General features: G+C 41.3%; 1 protein-coding gene across 2 annotated transcripts in view; it reads right to left on the bottom strand.

The window, feature by feature from the left end:
- TFCP2 (transcription factor CP2) overlaps positions 1-17,435 on the bottom strand; it is a 49,530-nt gene extending 32,095 nt beyond the window's left edge. Inside the window, exon 1 of one of the 2 annotated variants that reach the window (XM_043884195.1) lies at positions 16,590-17,435. In XM_043884195.1, coding sequence (XP_043740130.1) covers positions 16,590-16,711 — 122 coding nt within the window. In that variant the 5' untranslated portion in view covers positions 16,712-17,435. The remainder of the gene's footprint in view (positions 1-16,589) is intronic. The other variant, XM_043884203.1, reaches the window with a different exon arrangement.
- Between the last annotated feature and the right edge of the window lie 7,372 nt (positions 17,436-24,807).

Genomic DNA, 24,807 nt, shown 5'->3' with positions numbered 1-24,807 from the left:
AGGTCCAGGAAGATCCCTCATGCTGCAGAGTAAACTAAACTACAACTACTGAATCTGTGCTCTAGAGCTCTGGAACCGCAACTACTGAAGCCCATGTGTCCCAGAGCCTGTGCTCAGCAACAAGAGAAGCAGCCACGGTAATGAGAAGCCTGTGCACTGCAACTACAGAAAAGCCCGCATAGCAACAAAGACCCAGCACAGCCAATAAATACATACAAAAAAAAAAAAAATCTATTGAGCACTCCATGTTACTCACAATTGCCTCTCCACATACAATTTTACTAATTAAATCTCTCATACAATATTTCTAAGCATCTTTAACAACCAAACCTACAAACCTACTTACTCTTGAAACCATCTTCTCTTTTGCTCCTGATACAATGAAGGCAAAATTCTTTCTGCTGGGAAAGGCTAATCCTTACCCATGGAGTTAGACTCCATGTGTTCTTTTTATTTTTTTTTCCCATGTGTTCTTAATTCCTTATGTACCATCAGTTTCCTTTTATTGGATTATACTCATTAGCATATATTCATGTTTGACTATCTCTCCTTCATAAAAAAATTTTCCCACATCTCCCTTCAACTACTACTATACTTCTCTGTACCTTTCACAACTAAAAATATCTATATACCTTCAGTGTCCATTTTCTCATCTCTGATTCTTTCCTCCAACCGTGACAGTTAGGCTTTCAATCCTCATAAAAAGTGACTGTCGTGGTCACCGAGGACTTCCATGTAGCCAAACTCACTGTCACTCCCCTGGGCTCACTTTACTTCAACCTTCAGCAGCACTCAACAGAGCTCTAACTCCTACGGTGGCTACTCCCCTGTCCGGCCTCCTAAATCCTCTCCTAATTTCCTTCCTGCCTCACCAGCAATGCCCCCTCAACAGCCTTGTAGCAACCCCTCTTCCTCCATAAAACCTCAGGACGTGATTTTGGCTCTTCTCTTTCTACACTCCCAGATGATCTCATTAATTCCCATATATCTAAATATCACTAAAAAAAAATAAATAAATAAAAAAAAAATAAATAAATAAATATCACTGTTAATCTGACGACTCCCAAACACACCTAGGTCCAGACTTCTGTTTTCAACTCCAGATCCCATATTTAAATATCTATCTAATATTGCCCCTTTGAAGTCTCTCTGGGATATCAAATGAACCAAGTCCAAATGCAAACTTTTGATCTTCCTCCAAACCTTCCCAGCCTACCACTCCACCCCCTATTCCTCCTTGTACCAGATGGCAAATGAGTCATCAAAATGCTCAAACTAGAACACTTGAAGGCATCCTAGATTGATACTTTTTCCATTATCTTCATGCCCATTAACATGTCCTATGAATTTTTCTCTTTAAAACATATCTTACATTCATCTTCTCTTCAGTAGAGTACAAGAATTAAGTAGATAGGCTCTGAAGTTAGACACTAGAATTTAAATCAAAGCAATAATAACAGCATTTACTGAGCATTTACTGCTTGCCTAACATTGTCTAATTATTTTACATGTATTAATTCTTTCAATGTTCATAAGAACCTCGTGAGGTAGGTACTATTATTATTTTTATTATTTCTATTTTAAATTATAGCAACGGAGGTTAAGTAACTTGTCCAATCCCGAGAGACCCAGAATTCAAACTCCTAAATCTAGTTCCAGATTTCACTGTGGTAGACTGTCTCTTGGTAAAAAGAGACTAGAGATAAGGAGATCAGGAGGACTTCCCTGAAGGTCCAGTGGTTAAGACCCTGAGCTTCTACGACAAGTGGCTTAGGTTTGATCCCTGGTTGGGTAACTTAAGATCCTGCATGCCACACAGCATGGCCAAAAAAAAAAAAAAAAAAGATAGGGAGATCAGGTCAAAGCTAAGCAACAGTCTGGGTAAATAATAAAGTCTAAACCAGTAATGAAAGTAGAAACATTTCAAATTTATGAAATGTTCAAGTAAGACCTAAATAGAGAGTTATAGCATGTTCAAGGACTGAAAGACTGAATATTTTAAAGATGTCAATTTTTCCCAAACTGATCTACAAATTCAATCCCATTCAATATCCCAACAGATTCAACTTGACAAATTGATTCTAAAATTTGTATCAATTAGCAAAACCAAGAATAGCCAAGATACTCCTTAAGAAGAAAAAAACATAAAAAGATTTACCCTGCCAGATATCAAATATTATTTCAAAGCTTTAGTAATTAAGATAGCATGGTATTGATTCAGATGGACAAATTAACCTAACTAACAGAATACAGAACCCATTAACTGACTCCACATACACAAAAATCTACTTTATGACAGAGGTGGTATCACTGATCAGTGAAGAAAAGATGAACTTTTTAATAAACAATGTTGGAAAAATTGGATATTTACATGGAAAAAAATGAAATTGGATCAACACCCAATACAAAATTCAATTTTTAAAAAACCAATTCTGGGAGTTCCCTGGCGGTGCAGTGGTTAGGACTTGGCATTTTCACTGTTATGGCCTGCATTCAATCCCTGGTTGGGGAACTAAGATCCTGCAAGCCACATGATGTGGCCAAAAAAAAAAAATTATCTAAATGGGTTAAAGATTTAAGTATAAAAAGCAAAAATGTAAAACGTTTAGAAAACAATAAAAAAGAATAATTTTATGGGTTTCCCTGGTGGCTCAGTGGTAGAGAATCTGCCTGCCAATTCAGAAGACATGGGTTTGATTCCTGGTCCAGGAAGACCCCACCGCCTTGGAGCAACTAAGCTCATGTGCCACAACTACTGAGCCTGTGCTTTCAAGCCATGGAACCGCAACTACTAAAGCCTGCATGCCCAAGAGACTGTGCTCCACAATAAGAAAAGCCTGGGCAATGAGAAGCCCATGCACTGCAACTAAAGAGTAGCCACTGCTCTCTAAACCTAGAGAAAAGTTCAGGTAGCAACGAAGACCCAGCACAACAACAGAAAAAAAGAAAAAGAATAACTCCATGGCCTTAAGACTAGGGAAGAATTTCTTAGACATTAAAATCATATACCATAAAGGAAAGGACTGATAAACTATAATACACCAAATTAAAAACTTTGGAACCAGTGACACAGAAAATGAAATTACAAGCCATAAACTGGGAGAAGATACCAGCTATACAAATAAAGACAAAAGATGATGATCAAAATGTATTTTAAATTACTATAAAGACTAGTGATGAAAGGAAAATCAGAACACCAAAGTCCCAAATGAGGATTTCCCTGGTGGTCCAGTCGTTAAGAATCCCTGCCAACGCAGGGGACACGGGTTCGACCCCTGGTCTGGGAAGATTACACACGCTGCGGGGTAACTGTGCCCATGTGCTGCAACTACTGAAGCCCACTCACCTAGAGTCTGTGCTCCACAGCCAAAGAAGCTACCACAAGGAGAAGTCGGTGCAGGGCAAAGCAGAGTAGCCACTGCTCGCTACAGCTAGAGAAAGCCGGGAGGCAGCAATGAAGACCCAGAGCAGCCAAAATTAAAATTAAATAAATAAAATTATTTTTAAAAATAACTTTCAAAATAAATAAATAAAACTAACTTTTAAAAAGTCCCAAAAGGAGACTTCCCTGGTAGTCAGTGGTTAAGACTTCGCCTTCCACTACAAAGGGTGCAGGTTCATCTCTGGTCAGGGCATTGAGATCCCACATATGTCAACGTCAGAAAACCAAAATATAAAACAGAAACAATATCGTAACAAATTCAATAAAGACTCAAAAAAAAAAAACCAGTCCCAAATGAATTTTTCTCCCAGGTTCTAGCCTGATGATGCATGCATAGTAGGAGTCAACCTCTGGTTACAATTGGAAACTACTGCCAACAAGTTAGATAAAGAGGAAGTGGAAAAAAGAAAAGGAATGTAACAAATGGGATAAGTAAGGAATGGCAACATTATTGGACTGTAGGTCAACTTCCATTAGAATTATAAGAGGGCAAGAAAACTAACAAAGCAAAGAAACATCTATAGACCTTTAGGAACAAAACCAACAAATGAGAAAGGACAATTTTAAAAGATGTGGGAAGTTAGCAAGCAACAGATTATGCTGCAGTAGAGACTTTTCCGCCCAAATTATGCAGTACTTCAGACATATAAAAAGGTTAAAAAAAAAAAAAGTACAACAAATACCTGTGTATACTCCACTTAGCTTCAGAAATAGAGTATTTATAGCTAAAGCCCTCTGTTCATTCCTCAGTTATATCCCTCTGTCAACTCCCAGAGGCAAAAGTATCCTGAACTAGAAGATAAACATGCTTAGTCATTTCTTTACACTTTTACAGTGAGGTCGTTTTTTAAAAAGTAGTGGATAAATTTTGTAATAAATTGAGAGATTTCGTCTAAATACACTATCCATCATAAGAGACTCAGAATGAAGGGGAAAGGAGTGGGATCAACACTTAAGACAAAGAGATGAAGATTTAGAAGACAGCTAAAGGGGAAAAAAGTGAAAATAAACAGTACTGGAAAAGCAGCACAACAAAAAAGAACAAAAATTAGTGTCAATGGAGAGAAACAGTGGCCTCACATAATATCAATAACCTCAGATATGCAGATGACACCACCCTTATGGCAGAAAGTGAAGAACTAAAGAGCCTCTTGATGAAAGTGAAAGAGGAGAGTGAAAAAGTTGGCTTAAAGCTAAACATTCAGAAAACTAAGATCATGGCATCTGGTCCCATCACTTCATGGCAAATAGATGGGGAAACAGTGGCTGACTTTATTTTTGGGGGCTCCAAAATCACTGCAGATGGTGACGGCAGTCATGAAATTTGAAGACGCTTGCTCCTTGGAAGGAAAGTTATGACCAAAAGGAAGTTATGATCAACCTAGACAGCATATTAAAAAGCAGACATTACTTTGCCAACAAAGGTCCATCTAGTCAAGGCTATGGTTTTTCCAGCAGTCATGTATGGATGTGAGAATTGGACTATAAAGAAAGCTGAGTGCCAAAGAATTGATGCTTTTGGAACTGTGGTGTTGGAGAAGACTCTTGAGAGTCCCTTAGACTGCAAGGAGATCCAACCAGTCCATCCTATAAGAGATCAGTCCTGGGTGTTCATTGGAAGGACTGACGTTGAAGCTAAAACTTCAGTGCTTTGGCCACCTGATGCGAAGAGCTGACTCATTTGAAAAGACCCTGATGCTGGAAGGGATTGCAGGCAGGAGGAGAAGGGGCCGAAAGAGGATGAGATGGTTGGATGGCATCACCGACTCAATGGACATGAGTTTGGGTAAACTCTGGGGGTTGGTGATGGACAGGGAGGCCTGGCGTGCTGCAGTCCATGGGGTCTCAAAGAGTCGGACACAACTGAGCAACTGAACTGAACTTGCCTTTGAAACAAAAAAGAGTGTGTTCAGTACATTCACTCAACAGATTAGCAGCTAGTTTTTTAGTCACTCTTCTAAGGTAGTAGGGATACAGTAGAAATCAGAAGACAGTCTGCTTTCAAGGAGCATTTATTCTAGTTGGGGAAAGAGGTAAGCAAATGAATAACTCATCAGATATTGGGGAAAAGACAAAGAAGACTAGTGAAGGCAGAGTGCTGGTGAGAGGAAGGAGGTGCCTGCTATGTTCTTTGAAGGTAGTGAGAGATGGCCTCTCTGATAAAGTGACATTTAGGCAGAAACCTAAAGGAAGTGAGGAATGTAGAAGTCTTAGGAGGAGTTACAGCAGATACAAAAGGCCCTGAGGTGGGAGTGTGCATAGCATTTGAGGGACTGTGCATTTGAGGGACTGTAAGAAGGCTAGATGTGGCTGGGGTCAGCAGCAAGGGGAAGAGTTGATATGTACAAGATACAGAGGCACCACATGTGGAACAGTGCCAGAACTGAACCTTCTATTCAAAGTGGGATGCAAAATCACTGGAGAGTTTTTAGGAGAAAAGTAGCACAATCTGATCTACATTTCAAGTAAGACAATCATATAATTTGTCATTCAAACAGGGACACTTGGGTGAGTGAAGGAGGGTGCTATCAATAGTTACGTTAGGACAAAAGGCATTAACAAGACTTTCATTTTAAAAGGCTGCTATGTGGAGCCAACTTGAAGGGGTTCCTCCAGCCAAATCCGGAACTGATCAAAATATATAGTGATAGTATTAATAAACAATTACAATCTATTAAGTAATGAGGCTACATTGATAAAAATAAGAAGTAAAAGTTCGTTCTTTAAAAAAGTGATTCAGATATATATATATTTTTTCATATTCTTTTCTATTATGGTTTATCACAGGATATTGACGACAGTTCCCTGTGCTATATATACTGTAGGACCTTGTTGCTCACCCATCATATGTAACAGTTTGTATCTGCTAACCCCAAACTCCTAGCACTCCCCTCCCCCTGCCTCTTCCCCCTTGGCAACCACAAGTTTGCTCTCTGTGCATCTGCCTCTGTTTTGTAGATACGTTCATCTGTGTCATATTTTGGATTCTACATATAAATGGTATCATGTGGTATTTTTCTCTTTCTGACTTATTTTGCTTAGTATGATAATCTCTAGGTCCATCCATGTTGCTGCAAATGACATTATTTCATTTTTTTTATGGCTGAGTAATATTTCATTGTGCACATACATACCACATCTTCTTTATCCATTCACCTGTCAGACATTTAAGTTGTGTCCATGTCTTGGCTATTGTAAATAGTGCTTCTATGAACACAGGGGTACGTGTATGTGGAAAAGCTCTTCCATACAGTGCAAAGCCAATGAACAAATTTAGAAGAAAAGGCACAGTTAGAAAATCATCTATTAGCAACCATCATAACGATAGCTGATTAAGGCAAGAATAAGCACTAAAATTGATAGGTAAAAGTTTGAAAAATAACAGGATATTTACATAGTCTCAATGTATCTTCCCACAAGATATTTATCAATTACGAAAGACAATAAATATCCAAAAAGAAAAGAGGTATACATCACCTTCACGAGATGGCCGAAGTTGACACTTCCAGTAATAGAATCAAGCATGTGCTATGTAATATGATGGGGCTTCCCAGGTGGGGCTCGGTGGTAAAGAATCTGCCTGCCAATGCAGGAGACACGGATTGATCCCTGGGAAGATCCCCTGGAGAAGAAAATGACAACCCAGTCTAGTGTTCTTGCCTGGGAAATTCCATGGACAGAGAGGAGCCTGGTGGGCTATCCTCCACCAGGTCATGGAAGAGTCAAACATAACTTAGCAACTAAAAAACAACAATGTAACGTGATGCAGAGAGAACTCAGCATCACTACTTAGGTATTACTACCCAACAGTGCATAAACTGAGGGCTTCCCTGGTGGCTCAGTGGTAAAGAATCTGTTTGCCAATGCAGGAGACTCAGGTTCGAACCCTGAATCGGGAAGATCCCCTAGAGGAGGAAACAGCAACTCACTCCAGTATTCCTGCCTGCAAAATCCGATGGACAGAGTAGCCTGGCGGGATGGGGTTACAAAAGAGTCAGACATGATTCAGCAACTAAACAACAAAGTGTATAAACTGAATTTAATCATAAGGAAACAACAAACCTAAATTGAGGAATATTCTACAAAATAACTGGCTTGTATTCATCAAATTGCCAGTGCCATGAAAATACAAAGAAAGACTGGAGCCATTCTAGATTAAATGAGCAACTGAATCAACACATAATCTTGGATATTTCTCTGTTATAAAGGACATTACTGAGACAACTGGCAAAATGTGAAAACGTTTCATAGGTAGATGATAGCATTGTGTCAGAGTCAGGTTCCTGATTTTGATCATTGTACTGTGGTTATGTAAGAGAATTTCTTGTTTCAAAAGATGACACATTGAAGTATTTAGGTGTTAAAGGGCATCATATCTGCAACTTGAACAGTTCAGAAAAAAATAACTGTAGGTGTGTGAAGAAAGATAGAGAAAGATAAAGCAAATTTAGTAAATGTTAACATTTAAGAAATCTGGGTGAAGGGTATGCACAAATTCTTGGTACTGTTTTTGCAAATCTTTCACAAGTCTGAAATTACTTTTTATTTAAATGAACAAAATACCCGCACACAAAGGTTTCAGTGTAGAGAACAGATTAGGTGGGGGGATGGTGGTGAGTGCAGAGTCAGAAACAGAGTTGAACCAATTAAAAGGCTATTGTAGATTAAGGACAGGGGTCATGGAAGATAGCAGAGTAGGAAGCTCTAGGAATTGGTCTTTCACCAAAAGAACTATTGAGCTGGCAAGAAATGCCTGAAGCAATTATTTTGAAACTCTGGAATCTAGTCAACACTTTCAGCATCCAAGGGAGTGCTTGATAAAGAAAGAGGCTGGTAAATTTTAGTTAATTTCAGCATTTGGCATGGCACCTATCATTTTTCAGCACCCAGTCCCAGGGCAGGAAGCAGTGGGAACAATAAATAGCCCAAGATCCTACTGTAGCTTGCTGGTGCTAGAATATGCAATACAGATCTTGTCTCCAAAATTCAAAGTTATGTGTCTTTTTTTTTTTCCTTTTTGCCACACTGCTCAGCTTGCAAGATCTTATTTCACCAGTCAGGGATTGAACCTGGGCCATGGCAGAGAAACCTCAGAATCTTAACTACTAGGCCACGAAAGAACTCCCAGAGTTTTGTGTCTTGATCACTGTTTTTGATTGCTGAGGAGCTGGCAAAGAGGCTCACCACTGTTTCAGCCCCCATGGCTGAAGTGGCTTCCCAAGCAAAATGAGACAAAGAGATTTAAAGAAAGAGAACACTCTTTTTCCCCCCCTTTTCTCTTCTTATTGGATCCAGGCATTTAAGGAAATCTTTGTCAAGTCACTGACAGGGTGGACATAATGACATAACAGAAGAGACTTCAGTGACTATAATAGCAATGAATATACTCTCTACAAAAAAAGTTTAGAAAAGTCACTAAACAAATAGACAATTGCAGCTTTCATTCAGTAACAACAGTAATCTCTAGGGAGGGAGCAGAATCTGATTTCCAGAGTTACCACATTATAATATTCAAAATGTCCAGTTCTCAACAAAAAATTACAAAGCATACAGGCACATGAAAAAATGCTCAACATTGCTAGTTATGAGAAGTATGAAAATCAAAACCACAATGAGGTATCACCACTCACCAGTCAGAATGGCTGTCATCAAAAAGTCTATAAACAATAAATGCTGGAGACGGTGTGGAGGAAAAGGAACCCTCCTACACCGTTGGTGGGAATGCAAGCTGGTGCTACCACCATGAAAAAGAGCATGGAGTTTTCTCAAAAAACTAAAAATAGAACTATCATAAGATCCAGCAATCCCACTCCTGGACATATATCCAGAAAAGAAAAAAACTTTAATTCAAAAAAGCACACGTACCTCAATTTTCATAGCAGCACTGTTTTTACAAAAGCCAAGATATGGTAAGAACTCAAGTACCAACCAACAGATGATTGATTGGTTTGAGAGGATGTGATATATATATAGCACATATATATATATATATAATATATTAAAAACAATGGAATATTATATATATATATACACACATATATATAGTAATGGAATATTCAGTTCAGTCGCTCAGTTGTGTCTGACTCTTTGCGACCCCATGAATCGCAGCATGCCAGACCTCCCTGTCCATCACCAACTCCCGGAGTTTACTCAAACTCATGCCCATCGAGTCGGTGATGCCATCCAGCCAACTCATCCTCTGTCGTCCCCTTCTCCTCCTGCCCCAGATATTGCATAGGAACCTGGAATGTTAGGTCCATGAATCAAGGCAAATTGGAAGTGGTCAAACAGGAGATGGCAAGAGTGAAAGTCGACATTCTAGGAATCAGTGAACTAAAATGGACTGGAATAGGTGAATTTAACTCAGACGACCATTATATCTACTACTGTGGGCAGGAATCCCTTACAAGAAATGGAGTAGCCATCATAGTCAACAAAAGAGTCCCAAATGCAGTACTTGGATGCAATCTCAAAAACAACAGAATGATCTCTGTTCGTTTCCAAGGCAAACCATTCAATATCACGGTAATCTAAGCCTATGCCCCAACCAGTAACGCTGAAGAAGCCGAAGTTGAACGTTTCTATGAAGACCTACAAGACCTTTTAGAACTAACACCCAAAAAAGATGTCCTTCTCATTATAGGGGACTGGAATGCAAAAGTAGGAAGTCAAGAAACACCTGGAGTAACAGGCAAATTTAGCCTTGGAGTATGAAATGAAGCAGGGCAAAGGCTAATAGAGTTTTGCCAAGAGAACGCACTGGTCATAGCAAACACCCTCTTCCAACAACACAAGAGAAGATTCTACACATGGACATCACCAGATGGTCAACACCGAAATCAGATTGATTATATTCTTTGCAGCCAAAGATGGAGAAGCTCTATACAGTCAGTCAGCAAAAACAAGACTGTGAGCTGACTGTGGCTCAGATCATAAACTCCTTATTGCCAAATTCAGACTTAAACTGAAGAAGGTAGGGATAACCACTAGACCACTCAGGTATGACCTAAATCAAATCCCTTATGAATGGAATATTACCCAGACATAAAAAAGAATGAAATACTGCCATTTGCAGCAACATGGATGAACCTGTAGAATATTATACTAAGTGAAATAAGTCAAAGACAAATATTATATGCTATCACTTATATGTGGAATCTAAAAAATAATACAAATAAATCTATATACAAAATAGACTAAGAAAACAAACTTTAGGTACCAAAGGGGAAAGGGAGGAAGGAGGGATAAAAAAGGAGTATGCAATTAACAGATACAAACTATACATAAAATAGATAAACAACAAAGATTTACTGTATTACACAGGGAACGATATTCAATATATTATAATAACCTATAATAGAAAATAATCTAAAATATATATATAAAAATAACTGAATCATTTTGATGCACATCAGAAACAAACACAATATTATAAATCAACTGCATTTCCATTGTTTTAAATTACAAAGCATACAAAGACACAGTTGCAGTGAGTAGGGGCTACTCTTTCTAGAGATGAATAGGCTTCTCACTGCAGTGTCTTCTCTTGTTGTGGAGCAGACTCTAGGTGTGCAGGCTTCAGTATTGACAGTTGCAACTTGTGAGCTCTAGAACATGGGCTCAGTACATGTGGCACATGGACTTAGTTGCTCCATGGCTTGTGAAACCTTCCCAGACCAGGGATTGAACCCATGTCCCCTGCAATGGCAGGCGATTTTTATCCACAGTACCAACAGGAAAGTCCCTAACACCATTCTAACTCAAATTCTTCCCCAAAAGAGGGGAGGAACACTTCCTAACATTCTGTGATACCAAAAGCCAGAAAATGATACAGAACAGTATAGACCAATATCCCTTATGAATAAAGACACAAAAATCCCCAACAAAGTACTACCAAACTGAATCCAATAGTACATTAAAATGATTCTAAACTATGACCAAGTGAGATGTATCTCAGAAGTGTAAGGATAGCTCAGACAAGGAAATCACAATGTAATACCCTGTATGATCATTTTGATAGAAAAGGCACAGGACCAAAATTCAACATCCTTTCATGAAACATGGAAAAAAACCTTGAAGTCACTGTGCTAAGTGAAAAAAAAGCAGTCCCAATAACCTCCAGGGCTTCCCAGGTGGTGCTAGTGGTAAAGAATCTGCCTGCCAGTGTATGAGATACAAGGGATGTGGGTTCGAGTCCCTGAGTCAGGAAGATCCCCTGGAGTAGGAAATGCTCCAGTGTTCTTGCCTGGAAAATTCCATGGACAGAGGAGTCTGGTGGGCTACAGTCCATAGGGCCACAAAGAATCACACACAGCTGAGCAACTGAGCACATAACAACCTCTAAAAGAATAAAATCTGTAGGAATAAATTTAACCAAGCATGTGAAATATTTATACATTGAAAACTACAAAATACTGCTTAAAGAAATTAAAGATGACTCAAATAAATGGAAAGACACCCCATGTTTCTGAATTGATACACTTGGTATTATTAAGATAGCAATACTCCCAAAGTTATCTACAGATTTAATGAAATCCCTATCAAAATTCCAATGGCCTGTTTTGCAGAAACAGAAAGGCTTACCTTCAAATTTGTATGGAACTACCAGGGGCCCTGAATAGCAAAAAACAATAATGGAAAAGAAAAAATAAGAGGAATCACATTTCCCAATTTCAGAGCTTTTTTTACAAAGCTACAGTAATCAAAATAGTGTGGTACTGGCAAAAAGATATGTCAACCAATGGAACAGAATCGAGTTCACAAATCCTTACAAGTATGGCCACTTGATTTTCAATGGGACTACAAAGAACATTCAATGGAAACGAACAAATAGCTGGGACAGCTGGCTATCTAAATACAAACAAATGAAGCTGGACCCCTATCTCGCTTTAAATTAAAAGATTAACTCAAAATAGATAAACAACCTAACATAAGAGCTTAAACTATAAACTCTTAGAAGAAACCACAGTGTAAATGGCCACAACTTGAATTTAGCAAGATTCTTAAGAGCTGACATCAAAAGCACAAAGCAACAAAAAGCATAAATTGGACTTCATAAAAATTAAACACTGCTGGGGACTCCCCTGATGGTCCAATGACTAAGAATCTGGATCCCCAATGCAGGGGTCCAGGTTCAATCCCTGCTCAGGGAACTAGATCCCACTTCCTACAACTAAGAGTTTGCATACTGCAAGTAAGACCCAGCACAGCCAAATAAAATAACAAATATTTTTTTTAAAATTACATACTTTTGTGAATCAAAGGACATTGTCAAGAATGTGAAAGACAACATGCAGAACTGGAGAAAGTATCTACAAACCACATTATGTAATAATGATCTTGTTGTTGCTGCTGTTTAGTCCTTAAGTCATGCCTGACTCTCCTGTGACCCCATCGACAGTAGCCTGCCAGGTTCTTCTGCCCATGGGATTTTCCAGACAAGAATACTGGAGTGGGTTGCCATTTCCTTCTCCGGGGCATCTTCCCCACCCAGGGATCGAATCCACATCTCCTGCAATAGGAGGTGGATTCCTTACTACTGAGCCACCCGGGAAGCCTAATGATCTAGTAACCAGAATACATAAAGAACTCTTCGACTCAACAATGTGAAAACAACCCAATTTAAAACTGGGCAAAGGACTCAAATGGGCTTTCCTTGTGGCTCAGCTGGTAAGAATCCGCCTGCAATGCGGGAGACCTGGATTTGATCCCTGGGTTGAGACAATCCTCTACAGAAGGGAAAAGCTACCCACTCCAGTATTCTGGCCTGGAGAATTCCATAGACTGTATAGCGCATAGGGCTGCAAAGAGTCAGACACGACTGAGCGACTTTCATTTTCACAAAGGACTCAAACAGACCCTTTTCCAAAGAAGACACATGAATGGCCAACAAATGCATGAAAAGTGTTCAGCATCATGGTCATCAAGGGAACGTAGAACAAATAATATCAGATCCTAGTTCACACTCACTGGGATGACTTTAAAACACAGAAAACAGGTATTGATGAGGATGCAGAGAAATATGACCCCTTGTACATTGTTGGTGAGAATATAAAATGGTTCAGCTGTTGTGTAAAACAGCTTGGCAGATCTTAAAAAAGTTAAGTATACACTATACACCTTTTAGGATGGCCAAAATCCAGAACAATGACACCACCAAATTCTGACAAGATGTGGAGTAATACCAGAACTCTCTCATTTCTGATAGGAATCAAAATGGTACAGCCACCATGGAGGATAGTTTGGCAGCTTTTTATGAAACTAAACATACTCATACCATATGATCCAGCAATGGCATTCCTTGGTATCTGCCCAAAGAAGATGAAAACCATCTGTACACAGATGTTTATAACAGCTTTATTCCTAATGCCTAAGCTTGGAAGCAACCAAGATGCCCTTCAGTAGGTGAATGGATAAGTAAACTGATACAAAGATATATTATTCAGTGTGACCCCCTGGACACCAGGCTTCCCTGTCCTTCACTATCTAGTCAACCACTAATCTACTTTCTGTCCCTAGAGATTTGCCAATTCTAGACATTCCTAAGAAATAGGATCATATGTAGTCTTTTGTGACTGGCTTCTTTTATTCAGCATGTTTTCGGGGAATTTTATTTTAATTATAAAGTGTGTGCCATGTATTAAGACGTAAGGAAAAAATATAGAGACTATTAAAGGACCACTTATGAAAATAATACAGTTAATGAATGCAATGGCAGATGAAGAAACAAAACATCCAACTAAGGTAAATCATTTATAAAATATAAACCAACAGAGGTATAAATGAAACCATTTTAAGATGCAGTAGAAATAAGCAAATCAGGGTAAAACAAATACGTTAGGAAAATATTTTACAAAACAAACTGCTGTTGGGACTTCCCTGGCAGTCCAGTGGTTGGCGGGCCACCCGGCACTGCAGGGGACACAGATTCGATTCCTGGTCCAGGGGAATCCCACGTGCCCTGGGGTAGCCGGGACCATGGGCCACAACTACCAGGCCTGCCCTCTAAACTACTGAGGCCTGCAATGCCCTAGGGCCCAAGTTCTGCATCAAGAGAAGCCACCGTCAACAGATGCCAGCGCACTGCTACTAGAGAGGAGGCCCCGCTCACCCCAACTATAATACCAAAAACCCTCACACGGCAACAAAGACCCAGAGCAGCCAAAATAAATAAACACATAAAAATTGTTTTAAAAATTGCTGTGAGAGAGAACATTTCCCTAACAAAGGTTTAGAAAAAGCAATCACAGGTTTAGTTAAAACAAGAAAAATGGAGAGCAAAGAATTATTGTCTTTGAGTATAAAATCTCCTCCAATCAGTGTTTCTCAAAATGTGGTCCGTGGATTATTTGCATCAAAATCACCGAAGAACTTGCTTTTAAAAAATCAGCTTTTTAGTCTGTGCCCCAGTCAATCACCAAAGATGGGATGCTGGAAACTATTTTTTATGTTTCCAGATGACTCTCATAAATACTATAGTTTGAGAACTAATATCTATTTAACACAAATTAACGCAAATGATTAAATGTGTGTAAGAGAAAAGAGAAGCATGACAATAGCAAAGTGCATGAAAAGGAGGAAGGTGAAAGAGGACAAAGAAAAAAATACTTGAAAAAAATTTTTACGCATTACGCTATTGAGAAAAAACAAAGTGATGTTTGAAAACCATTGTGGACTTAATGTTGGAAAAAAATTCCAAACATGTAAATATACAAGGCATTCTACTAATACATGTGAGGACCACTCAGGATATGAATAGGAAAGCATTCATAAATGTAAGGTAAGGTCACATGGTAGAGAGAGCACACAGTTGATACCCAAATGTTTGCTAATGATGTTAAACTATTTTTATACCAAGTACAGCTATATTCAATTATCTCCATCCATAACTGTGATAACCTAGACACAACTTAACTTTTTGTGGTCGTAATCTTTATATGAACACCACCATAAATTGTCAAATATTATGTCAGTACTGACACTCAGGGTCAGGACATTTACTTGCAGACCAGGTTAATCCCTATTTTAATGGTAAGACTTATTTAAATAAGAACTGACAAAATTAAAGTTAAATTTCTCAAGGCTAAGAGCACTGCATGACAGAACTCAAATTTCCCTGAAAATTACTAAAATATGCATTAAAGGATGGCCTTTACTATTCTAACTATAAGCAAAGATTCCTGAAAATGAAGTATTATATTCTAACTCAATTTTACTTCAGTGAGGAAAGTTCACTTTGGCTTAGCAGGGTTAAAGAAAGGAAGTTCACTTTTATAACTCTCAAAGACACTCACTAACAGAATACAAAATTTGCCCACTTTCACCATAAAAGGCAAAATCCCATTATAAACTCATAAACCTAATTAAAAATGCTAAATTCTAAAGTCTCTTTGACTCACTTACTGAGATTAAGCCTTATTATGCATTTGGAAACCCAGTAATATTCCATCAAACATTAAGAAGCAGATGTTTCAACATTTCCAGACATGGCTCTTGCACATCTTTTAAATGAAACAAACTATATTGGGGGAATGAAGTAGCTAAGGCATGCAAATAAATTACATGGCAGGTTATGTTGCTTTCACAGGAGATTTTTATTTATTATCAATATTTGGCTTGATACATGAAGGTCTAGAAGCATCTAAAAGTTCTTGTTGACACTTTTTCATTTCACGGCTTGTGTTTCAAAAGTCAGAAACCCCAGAACTGAGTAAAGCCTGAAAGCTGGTTAAGATATAGATGTGTGGACTTAGGACCTCACATTTCGTCCCCCAAAGCAGTCAACCAATATTTATCATTAAGTCCCAACTCCCTAAACATCTCACATGTTCAGTGTGGCCTCTTACTCACACAAGTCCAGTGCAACCTACCCACACATACGTACACACACACACACACCCCCCCAGTCTCCAAATCACCCACACTGAACATTCACTTGGTTGCTAATCAAGAGCCATTCTTCTTGATACTGTCCATAATCTCTTTTTCCATTTCTACCACAATGCCCACCCACTCAAAAAAGAAACAAGTTCCTTTTCTCTAACCGCGGAGAGCTTCTCTAACTCAACACACCTCTTTTCCTCCCCCGTTATTCTCTATCCTGCCTTTGTTACTCAGAAGGTGCAGGGTCTGGGAAAATCTCACTCACCTCATGCTATAGGCACCAGCACCCAGTTCCTGGCCGATCCCGGATAGACTAGCATCAAAGTCCTGCACCAGCCCGGATTCAATCACCTCATCGGCCAGAGGCAGCTTCAGAGCCCAGGCCATTCTGGCTCCTTCCTCGCCCCAGGAGACAGTTTCTTGTACAAAGGCGAGTAGCGTGATTCTACCCAACCGGGGCAAGACTGCAAGACTGTAGAAAACTCCAAACCAAGATCTCCCACGCAGCACCCACCAAGCCACCCCCAAACCCACCCACACTTCCCACACAACTAATCTCCCGTACCCTTGGCTCCTCACTCTCGCCTACCCCGACTTCCAAAATCCCTCCCCCGCACCCAGGTCTCTGGAGCCGAGCGAGGGCCCTTTCGTTTAACTCTTCCAGACTGTCCAGAGGCAACCCTGGACTCCTCGCCCTCTCTTTGGGATCTCCCCTTGAGCTCGCGGTGGTCACTCGCTATTTTCCAAACAGACCCGCAGCAGCGATCCGCTGCCTAGCCGGCACTCCCACGCCGCTTTCGCACCTTTCCCCCGCCCCTTTCCGCTGGAAATCCCCTCCCTCCCGGGAACCACTCTCCCTTTCCCCTCCAGGCCTCGCTTCCGGTCAGTCCCAAGATCACTTCCGGTCACTTCTTCTCAATTCCACGGCTCTTAGAACCAAATCCAGGTTTCCACTGAGCCGACTCCCCGCCCTCCGCTGCCCCCCACGGCCTCAAAACATGGATGGAGAAAGCCCAGCACCGGTTTGAAACCCAGACTAGCCAGGCTCCTCCACCGCCCGCCGTCCCGGCGCCAACCAATCATGGCGTCCTCTTCCTTCGCCGGAGCGGCAAGTGTGACGTCACCCTAACATTAGCCAATTAAGAATCGACTCCGCTGACCTTGGCAATGATGATAGGCTAGCGACGCCACGGCTCTCCGCCTCCTGAGATGGACTGGGCGATCTGGGAGAGGACTGGGCGTGCGTCAGGTGGCCGGGTTTAAACGTCTTTCCTAGTTGTTCCCGGGCTTCTGGCGTCCGCTAAGTAGCTAGTCAAAACCATAAGGCGTGGGTGGAGCTCTAACTCTATTCTTATTGGACCTACACCCATCCCTGGCTGACTCTTGTTTGTTACCCAAACACTCCTAACAAGTGCTTGTATGCTTCTAAATACTCTCTCCTTAAACTCACCTCTCCTGGGGTCAAGAACCTACTTAAGTTCCACTTACCCGGATAGTCTTTTTATCTTCCGAATTCTCCTTTAATGCCTTTCAACAGGAAAGCATGAGATGGGTGAAAGTATTGTGGTTTTTAAAAGGTGGTGATCTGAAAATGAGGATTTGTGCTGGCGTCTTCATTTACTGGCTTGGTGACCAGAATAGTCAGTCGTTTGATCTTACCAAGATATAGCTTTTTTATGTTTGAAAAATGGGGGTAAAACCATACGTGCTCCATCTTCTTCCACATGCTCCATCTTCCTCCTTTGAGGTTTAAATAATAATGTCCATTGTTTCTTGAGCATCAACTATATACAAGGAACTTTTTTACATTATCAATAATCCTGAAAGCAATTGTAACTAGATTTACAATTCTAAATGTAAGTATTAATGACCTTCGTTTTTCCAATAAGGAGAGGAGGCTGAAGCCTTAAATTCGCCAGAACTAAATTGGGGTGCCAATCTCAGAGTGGATTGTAAAATTATGTGTTAATTTTATCATAAAGTTATAATTTTCACTACAAGACATTGCCTGTATGAAAGTGTTGGTTCATTACTGTATTCAGGTATTTAATTTGTACAATGCCTTGCGATAGATAGATACAAGTAGATAGATGCCTTTATCACTAGTGAAGTGAAGTGAAGTCGCTCAGTCGTGTCCGATTCTTTGCGACCCCATGGACTGTAGCCTACCGGGCTCCTCTGTCCATGGGATTTTCCAGTCAAGAGTACTGGAGTGGGTTGCCATTTCCTTCTCCAGAGGATCTTCCCGACCCAGGGATCAAACCCAGGTCTCCCACATTGTAGGCAGACGCTTTACCATCTGAGCCACCAGGGAAGCCCCTTTATCACTAGTATGACCTAAAGAAAAGAGAATATATATTTTTCAGGTTTGTGTTCTAAATATCTCCTAGTATATTTCCTATATTCAATAGGGCTTTTTTTTTTTTTTAATGCTTATTGAATTTAAAAAAGGAAAGAGAAAGAAAAGAGGTTGAGATGAAGTTGACAGCATGCTTCCAGTTTCAACTAGAGTCTTCTATCTTTGAGGGCTCTGTGTTATCCATCTTCTTACTTTAGTAAGCCTAGCATCCAAGTCTTTGTTCATTCTCAAGACATTTAATATCTGTTCAAGACATTTTTTTCTTTCCTTGAGCCAGTTGTATCTCAAAATATTTGTTTGTGTGTAAAGGAAGGTGTCTTGAACTCAGAGAGGTGTCATAATCAAAATCCTTTATAAACAGGGCTTTATAATTTTGGGGGGCACATGGCATGTGGGATCTTAGTTTCCCTACCAGGGATGGAAACTGTGTTCTCTGCAGACCTCTTTAGAAATTGTCCTGAAAATTATTCTGTGATTCAGCAACTCCACTCTTCATATATACACTAGAGAACGCTTACACACACCAGGAAACTTGTATGAGAATGTTCATGGCAGCACTATTTATAGCAACAAAACAGAACAAATGTCTGCCAATAAGAGAAAGGATGAGTTGGAGTGTAATAGATTATTATACAGCAGTGAACATGATTAGAGCTATATGCAAATACATGAATAAATTAGTCTTAGAATTGTGGGAGAAAGGCAGAAATGCTCATACAGTATAACATCACTTTATAAAGCTTAAAACCCAGCAAAATTAAATGATATATCATTTAGGGGATTATACATACATAGGTGTTCCTTTTAAAAGGAGTGAAATGATAAACACAACTCTATTAATCAGTTCAGTTGTTCAGTCGTGTCTGACTCTTTGCCACCCCATGGACTGCAGCACACCAGGCATCCCCGTCCATTACCAACTCCCAGAGCCTACTCAAATTCGTGTCCATTGCATCAGTGATGCCATCCAACCATCTCATCCTCTGTTGTCCCCTTCTCCTCCAGCCTTCAATCTTTCCCTGCATCAGAGTCTTTTCCAATGAGTCAGTTCTTCACATCAGGTGGCCAAAGTATTGGAGTTTCAGCTTCACCATCAGTCCTTCCAATGAACACCCAGGACTGATCTTTAGGATGGACTGGTTGGATCTCCTTGCAGTCCAAGGGACTCTCAAGAGTCTCTCCAACACCACAGTTCAAAAGCATCAATTCTTCAGTGCTCAGCTTTCTTTCTACTAATAGACGGTCACATCTAAGATGGAGAAGGAAATGACAACCCACTCCAGTACTCTTGCCTGGAAAATCCCATGGACGGAGGAGCCTGGTAGGCTGCAGTCCATGGGGTCGCTAAGAGTCGGACACGACTGAGCGACTTCACTTCACTCACTTCCTACTTTATCACAGGAGATGGAAATGGCAACCCACTCCAGCATTCTTGCCTGGAGAATCCCATGGACAGAGGAGCCTGGCGGGCTGTGGTCCATGGGGTCGCAGAGAGTCGGACACGACTGAAATGACTGAGCAGGAGCACATCTAAGAAAAGGCAAGGAAGTGGGCTAGGGGAGGAACTCAAAAGTAGCTTTAACCCATGGTAGTAGTTTACACAAGTTGAATGGTAGCTCCATGGGTTATTGTTTCATCATTATTTTTCATAACTTACCAAAAAATGTATTCCTGAATATGTAACAAATATTACATAAATTAGCATCTGAGCCAGGAACTACAGTCCGAGTCCCTAATTCTCTCAGCTGGCCTTTGCCTACAGTGATGCCTCCCTGCTGGTGGTACAGTCCTGGGAACTGTACAGATAGAGAGCAAATAATAGCTAATAATAATGACAGGCTACTGTTTACTGAGCCCTTGCTAGGTACCAAGCCCTGACTAGATGCTTTGTGTAGGTTATCTCATTTCATCCTCCCAACATCACCCCTGTAAGGAAGGTACTACTTTTAGATTCATTTCATAGATAAGGAAACTGAGGCTTAGAAAAACTAATTGACTTGTCCAGGATCACCCAGTGGTAAAGTCTGACTAACTAACCTTACACTCTGGGCCTCTAACCATGGTGCCACACCCCTATGGATAGTTATAACCTTAAAAAAAAAATAAACTTTCCATCCTTTCTTCCTTTCAGAGATGAAGTTTGAATCTGTGGAGAGGAGAATATCGAATTTTCAAAAACTTGTTTCCAGGAAGGAATGTTGGATGAAGTATGATTTATCAACAGTAAAATAGCTCAAAGGGAACAGATTGAAAAATAAAACAAAGAGGGACCTCCCTGGTGGTTCAGTGGATGAGAATCCGCCTGCCTATGCAGGGGACATGGGTTCAATCCCTGGTCTGGGAAGATTCCACGTGACATGGAGCAACTAAGCCTGTGCTCCACAACTACCGAGCCAGCACTCTTGGGCCCTCGAGCTCCAACTACTGAAGCCTGTATGCCTAGATCCTATGCTCCAGAACAAGAGAAGCCACTATAATGCGAAGCCTGTGCACTGCAATGAAAAGTAGCCCCTACTCTCCATAACTAGAGAAAGCCTGGCACAGCAACGAAGACCCAGTGCAGCCAAATAAATAAATAAAAATCCCGCATGCCTAAATAAATAAACATTAAAATAAAACAAGAGAGATTTATATTAATATTTGGAAGAAAACCATATTAGATATTTGGAAGACATAGCCATATCCAGAAATCCCATGGAGCCCTGTCCTCTGGGAAATACTTAGAAAAAAGAAATACATATATTTCTTGGAAAGGTTTGAGGTTAAGTTTTAATTCTGAACCAAAACAAAGACTTCACGAAAGTCCTCCTTGCCATTCTAAAACAAACAGAGGTGAAATGAAAAGTGAGTCCTAAAGCTTGGCACCCCCGCCCCCCATCCCAGCTGGAGTACAGATTAGCATTGAGCTAATTGGTCCTTGAGCCCAGGTCCACCTGAGGGGAGAAGACATAAGACAATGTTTACCCCTGGAATTCTGTGACCTTCAGAAAGTGAAATAAATTGAAAGTCTCTCAGTCGTGTCCAACTCTTTGTGATTCATGGACTACACAGTCCATGGAATTCTCCAGGCCAGAAAACTGGAATGGGTAAGCCTTTCCTTTCTCCAGGGGGTGTTCCCAACCCAGGGATCAAACCCAGGTCTCCTGCATTGCAGGTGGATTCTTTACCAGCTGAGTCACATTTCAGGGGTAAACACTTTTACCCCAGGGAGTGGACTTTCCCCATTTTCTCCTTCTCCTCATGAAGTTGGAACGCCAGGCCTGGAAACAGGAATTCCAGGGGCAGTCCTGGAAGCTTTGCCTCCAAGAAAAGATCATCAGGTGTTCCTCTGGATATCCAGCAGCATCCAACAAGAAATCAAAATTTTTGTGCCCATAACAAAAATCATGGTTCCTATTAGGCCATTACTCATAATAAATTTGAGTAATTAACCAGAACACCTGTGGCCCAGAGCTCCAAATTTAGTATTCTGAACCATTGGGCCCACTGTAAAGGGTTCATTTCCCTAGACTAGGTCCTGAAACTAGACACTGTTTAGATGGAACACAGCAAGACCTACCCTAGAGGGTGGAAACATGGAAATCCTACCCAAAAGATTGGGATAGATAGCACTCCCCAGGTCCCACCCTGTATGGGACAAAGTTAACCACACAGGCTTTAGAGACAGCACATCTTGATTTAAGGCCTAGTTCTGTTGCTCACAAACAAAGCAACCCTGAGTAGATGCCTCGTATTCTCTGTGCCTCAATTCCTTGTCTGTGTTAGTTGCTTAGTTGTGTCTGACTCTGTGATCCCATGGACTGTAGCTCGCCAGGCTCCTCTGTCCATGGAATTCTCCAGGCAAGAATACTGGAGTGGGTTGCCATTTCCTTCTCCATGGGATCCTCCCGACCCAGGAATCGAACACAGGTCTCCCACACTGCAGGCAAATTCTTTACGATCTGAGCCACCAGGGGTCAGAAGCTTGAGGGCTCAAGCTCTCTGGAGGATCCGTACCTATCCATCCCCTGGGCTTTCTTTCTCATCCATTTAAGAGTCAGTCACTGTTGCTGAGGTCCCAAGTCAATTACCAGGCATTTTCCTCCAGGTACAGGAAGAGGTCATTATCCGGGCTGGCCTTTTTCAGGAACTATCTAGTTTTAACTCTTCATGTCTTCCTACATTCCATATGAAGAAACTTTGAGTCCCAGTCTGGCTTCTTTGATGGCCCCTGCAGTTGAGAGAAAAGGCATCTGAAGTGAAGGGTGGTCTTTCGGGACAGAGCCCTTTACCTGTGGAATCTGATGCCATCTCTGGGTAGATAATGTCAGAATTGAGTTGAATTTTTGGATACACTGCTAGTATCCGAGAATTGCTTGCTGATGTGGGGAAGCCACACACACACACACACACACACACACACACACACACGGGTTCAGGAACCCAGAGGAACATCCCGAACACACACACACACACACACACGGGTTCAGGAACCCAGAGGAACATCCCGAACACACACACACACACACACACACACACACACACACACGGGTTCAGGAACCCAGAGGAACATCCCGAACACACACACACACACACACACGGGTTCAGGAACCCAGAGGAACATCCCGAACACACACACACACACACACACACACACACACACACGGGTTCAGGAACCCAGAGGAACATCCCGAACACACACACACACACACACACACACACACGGGTTCAGGAACCCAGAGGAACATCCCAAACTCGACAATAGAAACTGCAGTCCCTCCACACACCCACCCCTCTTCCTTTAAAGCCTTCTGGGGCAAGTTGCCAGGAAATACCCTCAACTGGTCTGAGCCAGAGATAACAGCTTCCGCTGATGCTTCTGCCAGGAGTTGTTGGGAGATGCCTGTCTGCATTCAGGGCCAGTCGCTGCCCAGATTCCATTCACTCCCGTGAGTCACAGTCTAAACCTTGTAGTGCTACTACCGAAGCCTCTGAACCTGCTTTCTCCCAGTAGCTTGAAGTCAGGGACTCGGCTCTTAGGATTTCCTTGAAAAAGTAGGTAGAAAATGCATTCAGTCATCTGTCTGCTATTTATCAAGCAATGTTTTGTGCCCTTGGCCTGGGTCCTGAGTGACAGCCTAGTGTGGACCGTCAGTATTAGGATCGTGAGATCTATACAGAGACAAGTACTGGTTTCTGTGTCATTTTGGCCTCATTATTTCAAAGTCCTGTAAAGTGCCTCTGATCCTCAAACCTAACATCAGTATCTTAGACATCTCTTGTCCCTTGGGTGGGGAAGGGATGGTAAAGCATGATTTAGAACCCAGCACAGTGCCTGACTCAGGAATTCCGGCTGGGTGGAATCAAAGGTGATGCCTTGTTCTCACCAGTTTAGATTATGTAGCCCAGACCTCATCAATACCAAGAAGATGGGGCAGGGGGATGGGGGGAGGGAGAGTTGCAGGGAGGTATGGCATGAACCCTACTCCTAGGAGGGAGACCCTTTTTACAGCCATACTTTCCCAGTTCTGAACTTGTGTGGGGGGCCTGCTCATAATATTTCTTGGCCTGGGAAACAGTACAAAGGAAGATCCTCTTCAGTTCAGTTCAGTTCAGTCGCTCAGTCGTGTCCGACTCTTTGCGACCCCATGAATCACAGCACGCCAGGCCTCCCTGTCCATCACCAACTCCCGGAGATTACTCAAACTCATGCCCATCGAGTCGGTGATGCCATCCAGCCATCTCATCCTCTGTCGTCCCCTCCTCCTCCTGCCCCCAATCCCTCCAAGCATCAGGGTCTTTTCCAATGAGTCAACTCTTCGCATGAGGTGGCCGCAGTACTGGAGTTTCAGCTTCAGCATCAGTCCTTCCAATGAACACCCAGGACTGATCTCCTTTGGGATGGACTGGTTGGATCTCCTTGCAGTCCAAGGGACTCTCAAGAGTCTTCTCCAACACCACAGTTCAAAAGCATCAATTTTCCGGCGCTCAGCTTTCTTCACAGTCCAACTCTCACATCCATACATGACCACTGGAAAAACCATAGCCTTGACCAGATGGAGCTTTGTTGACAAAGTAATGTCTCTGCTTTTTAACATGCTATCTAGGTTGGTCATAACTTTCCTTCCAAGGAGTAAGTGTCTTT

Source organism: Cervus elaphus, chromosome 3, assembly GCF_910594005.1.
Source record: "Cervus elaphus chromosome 3, mCerEla1.1, whole genome shotgun sequence".
Classification (NCBI taxonomy): domain Eukaryota; kingdom Metazoa; phylum Chordata; class Mammalia; order Artiodactyla; family Cervidae; genus Cervus; species Cervus elaphus.
The sequence above is the reverse complement of the archived record's forward strand: the minus strand, read 5'-3'. Positions and strand labels throughout refer to the sequence as shown.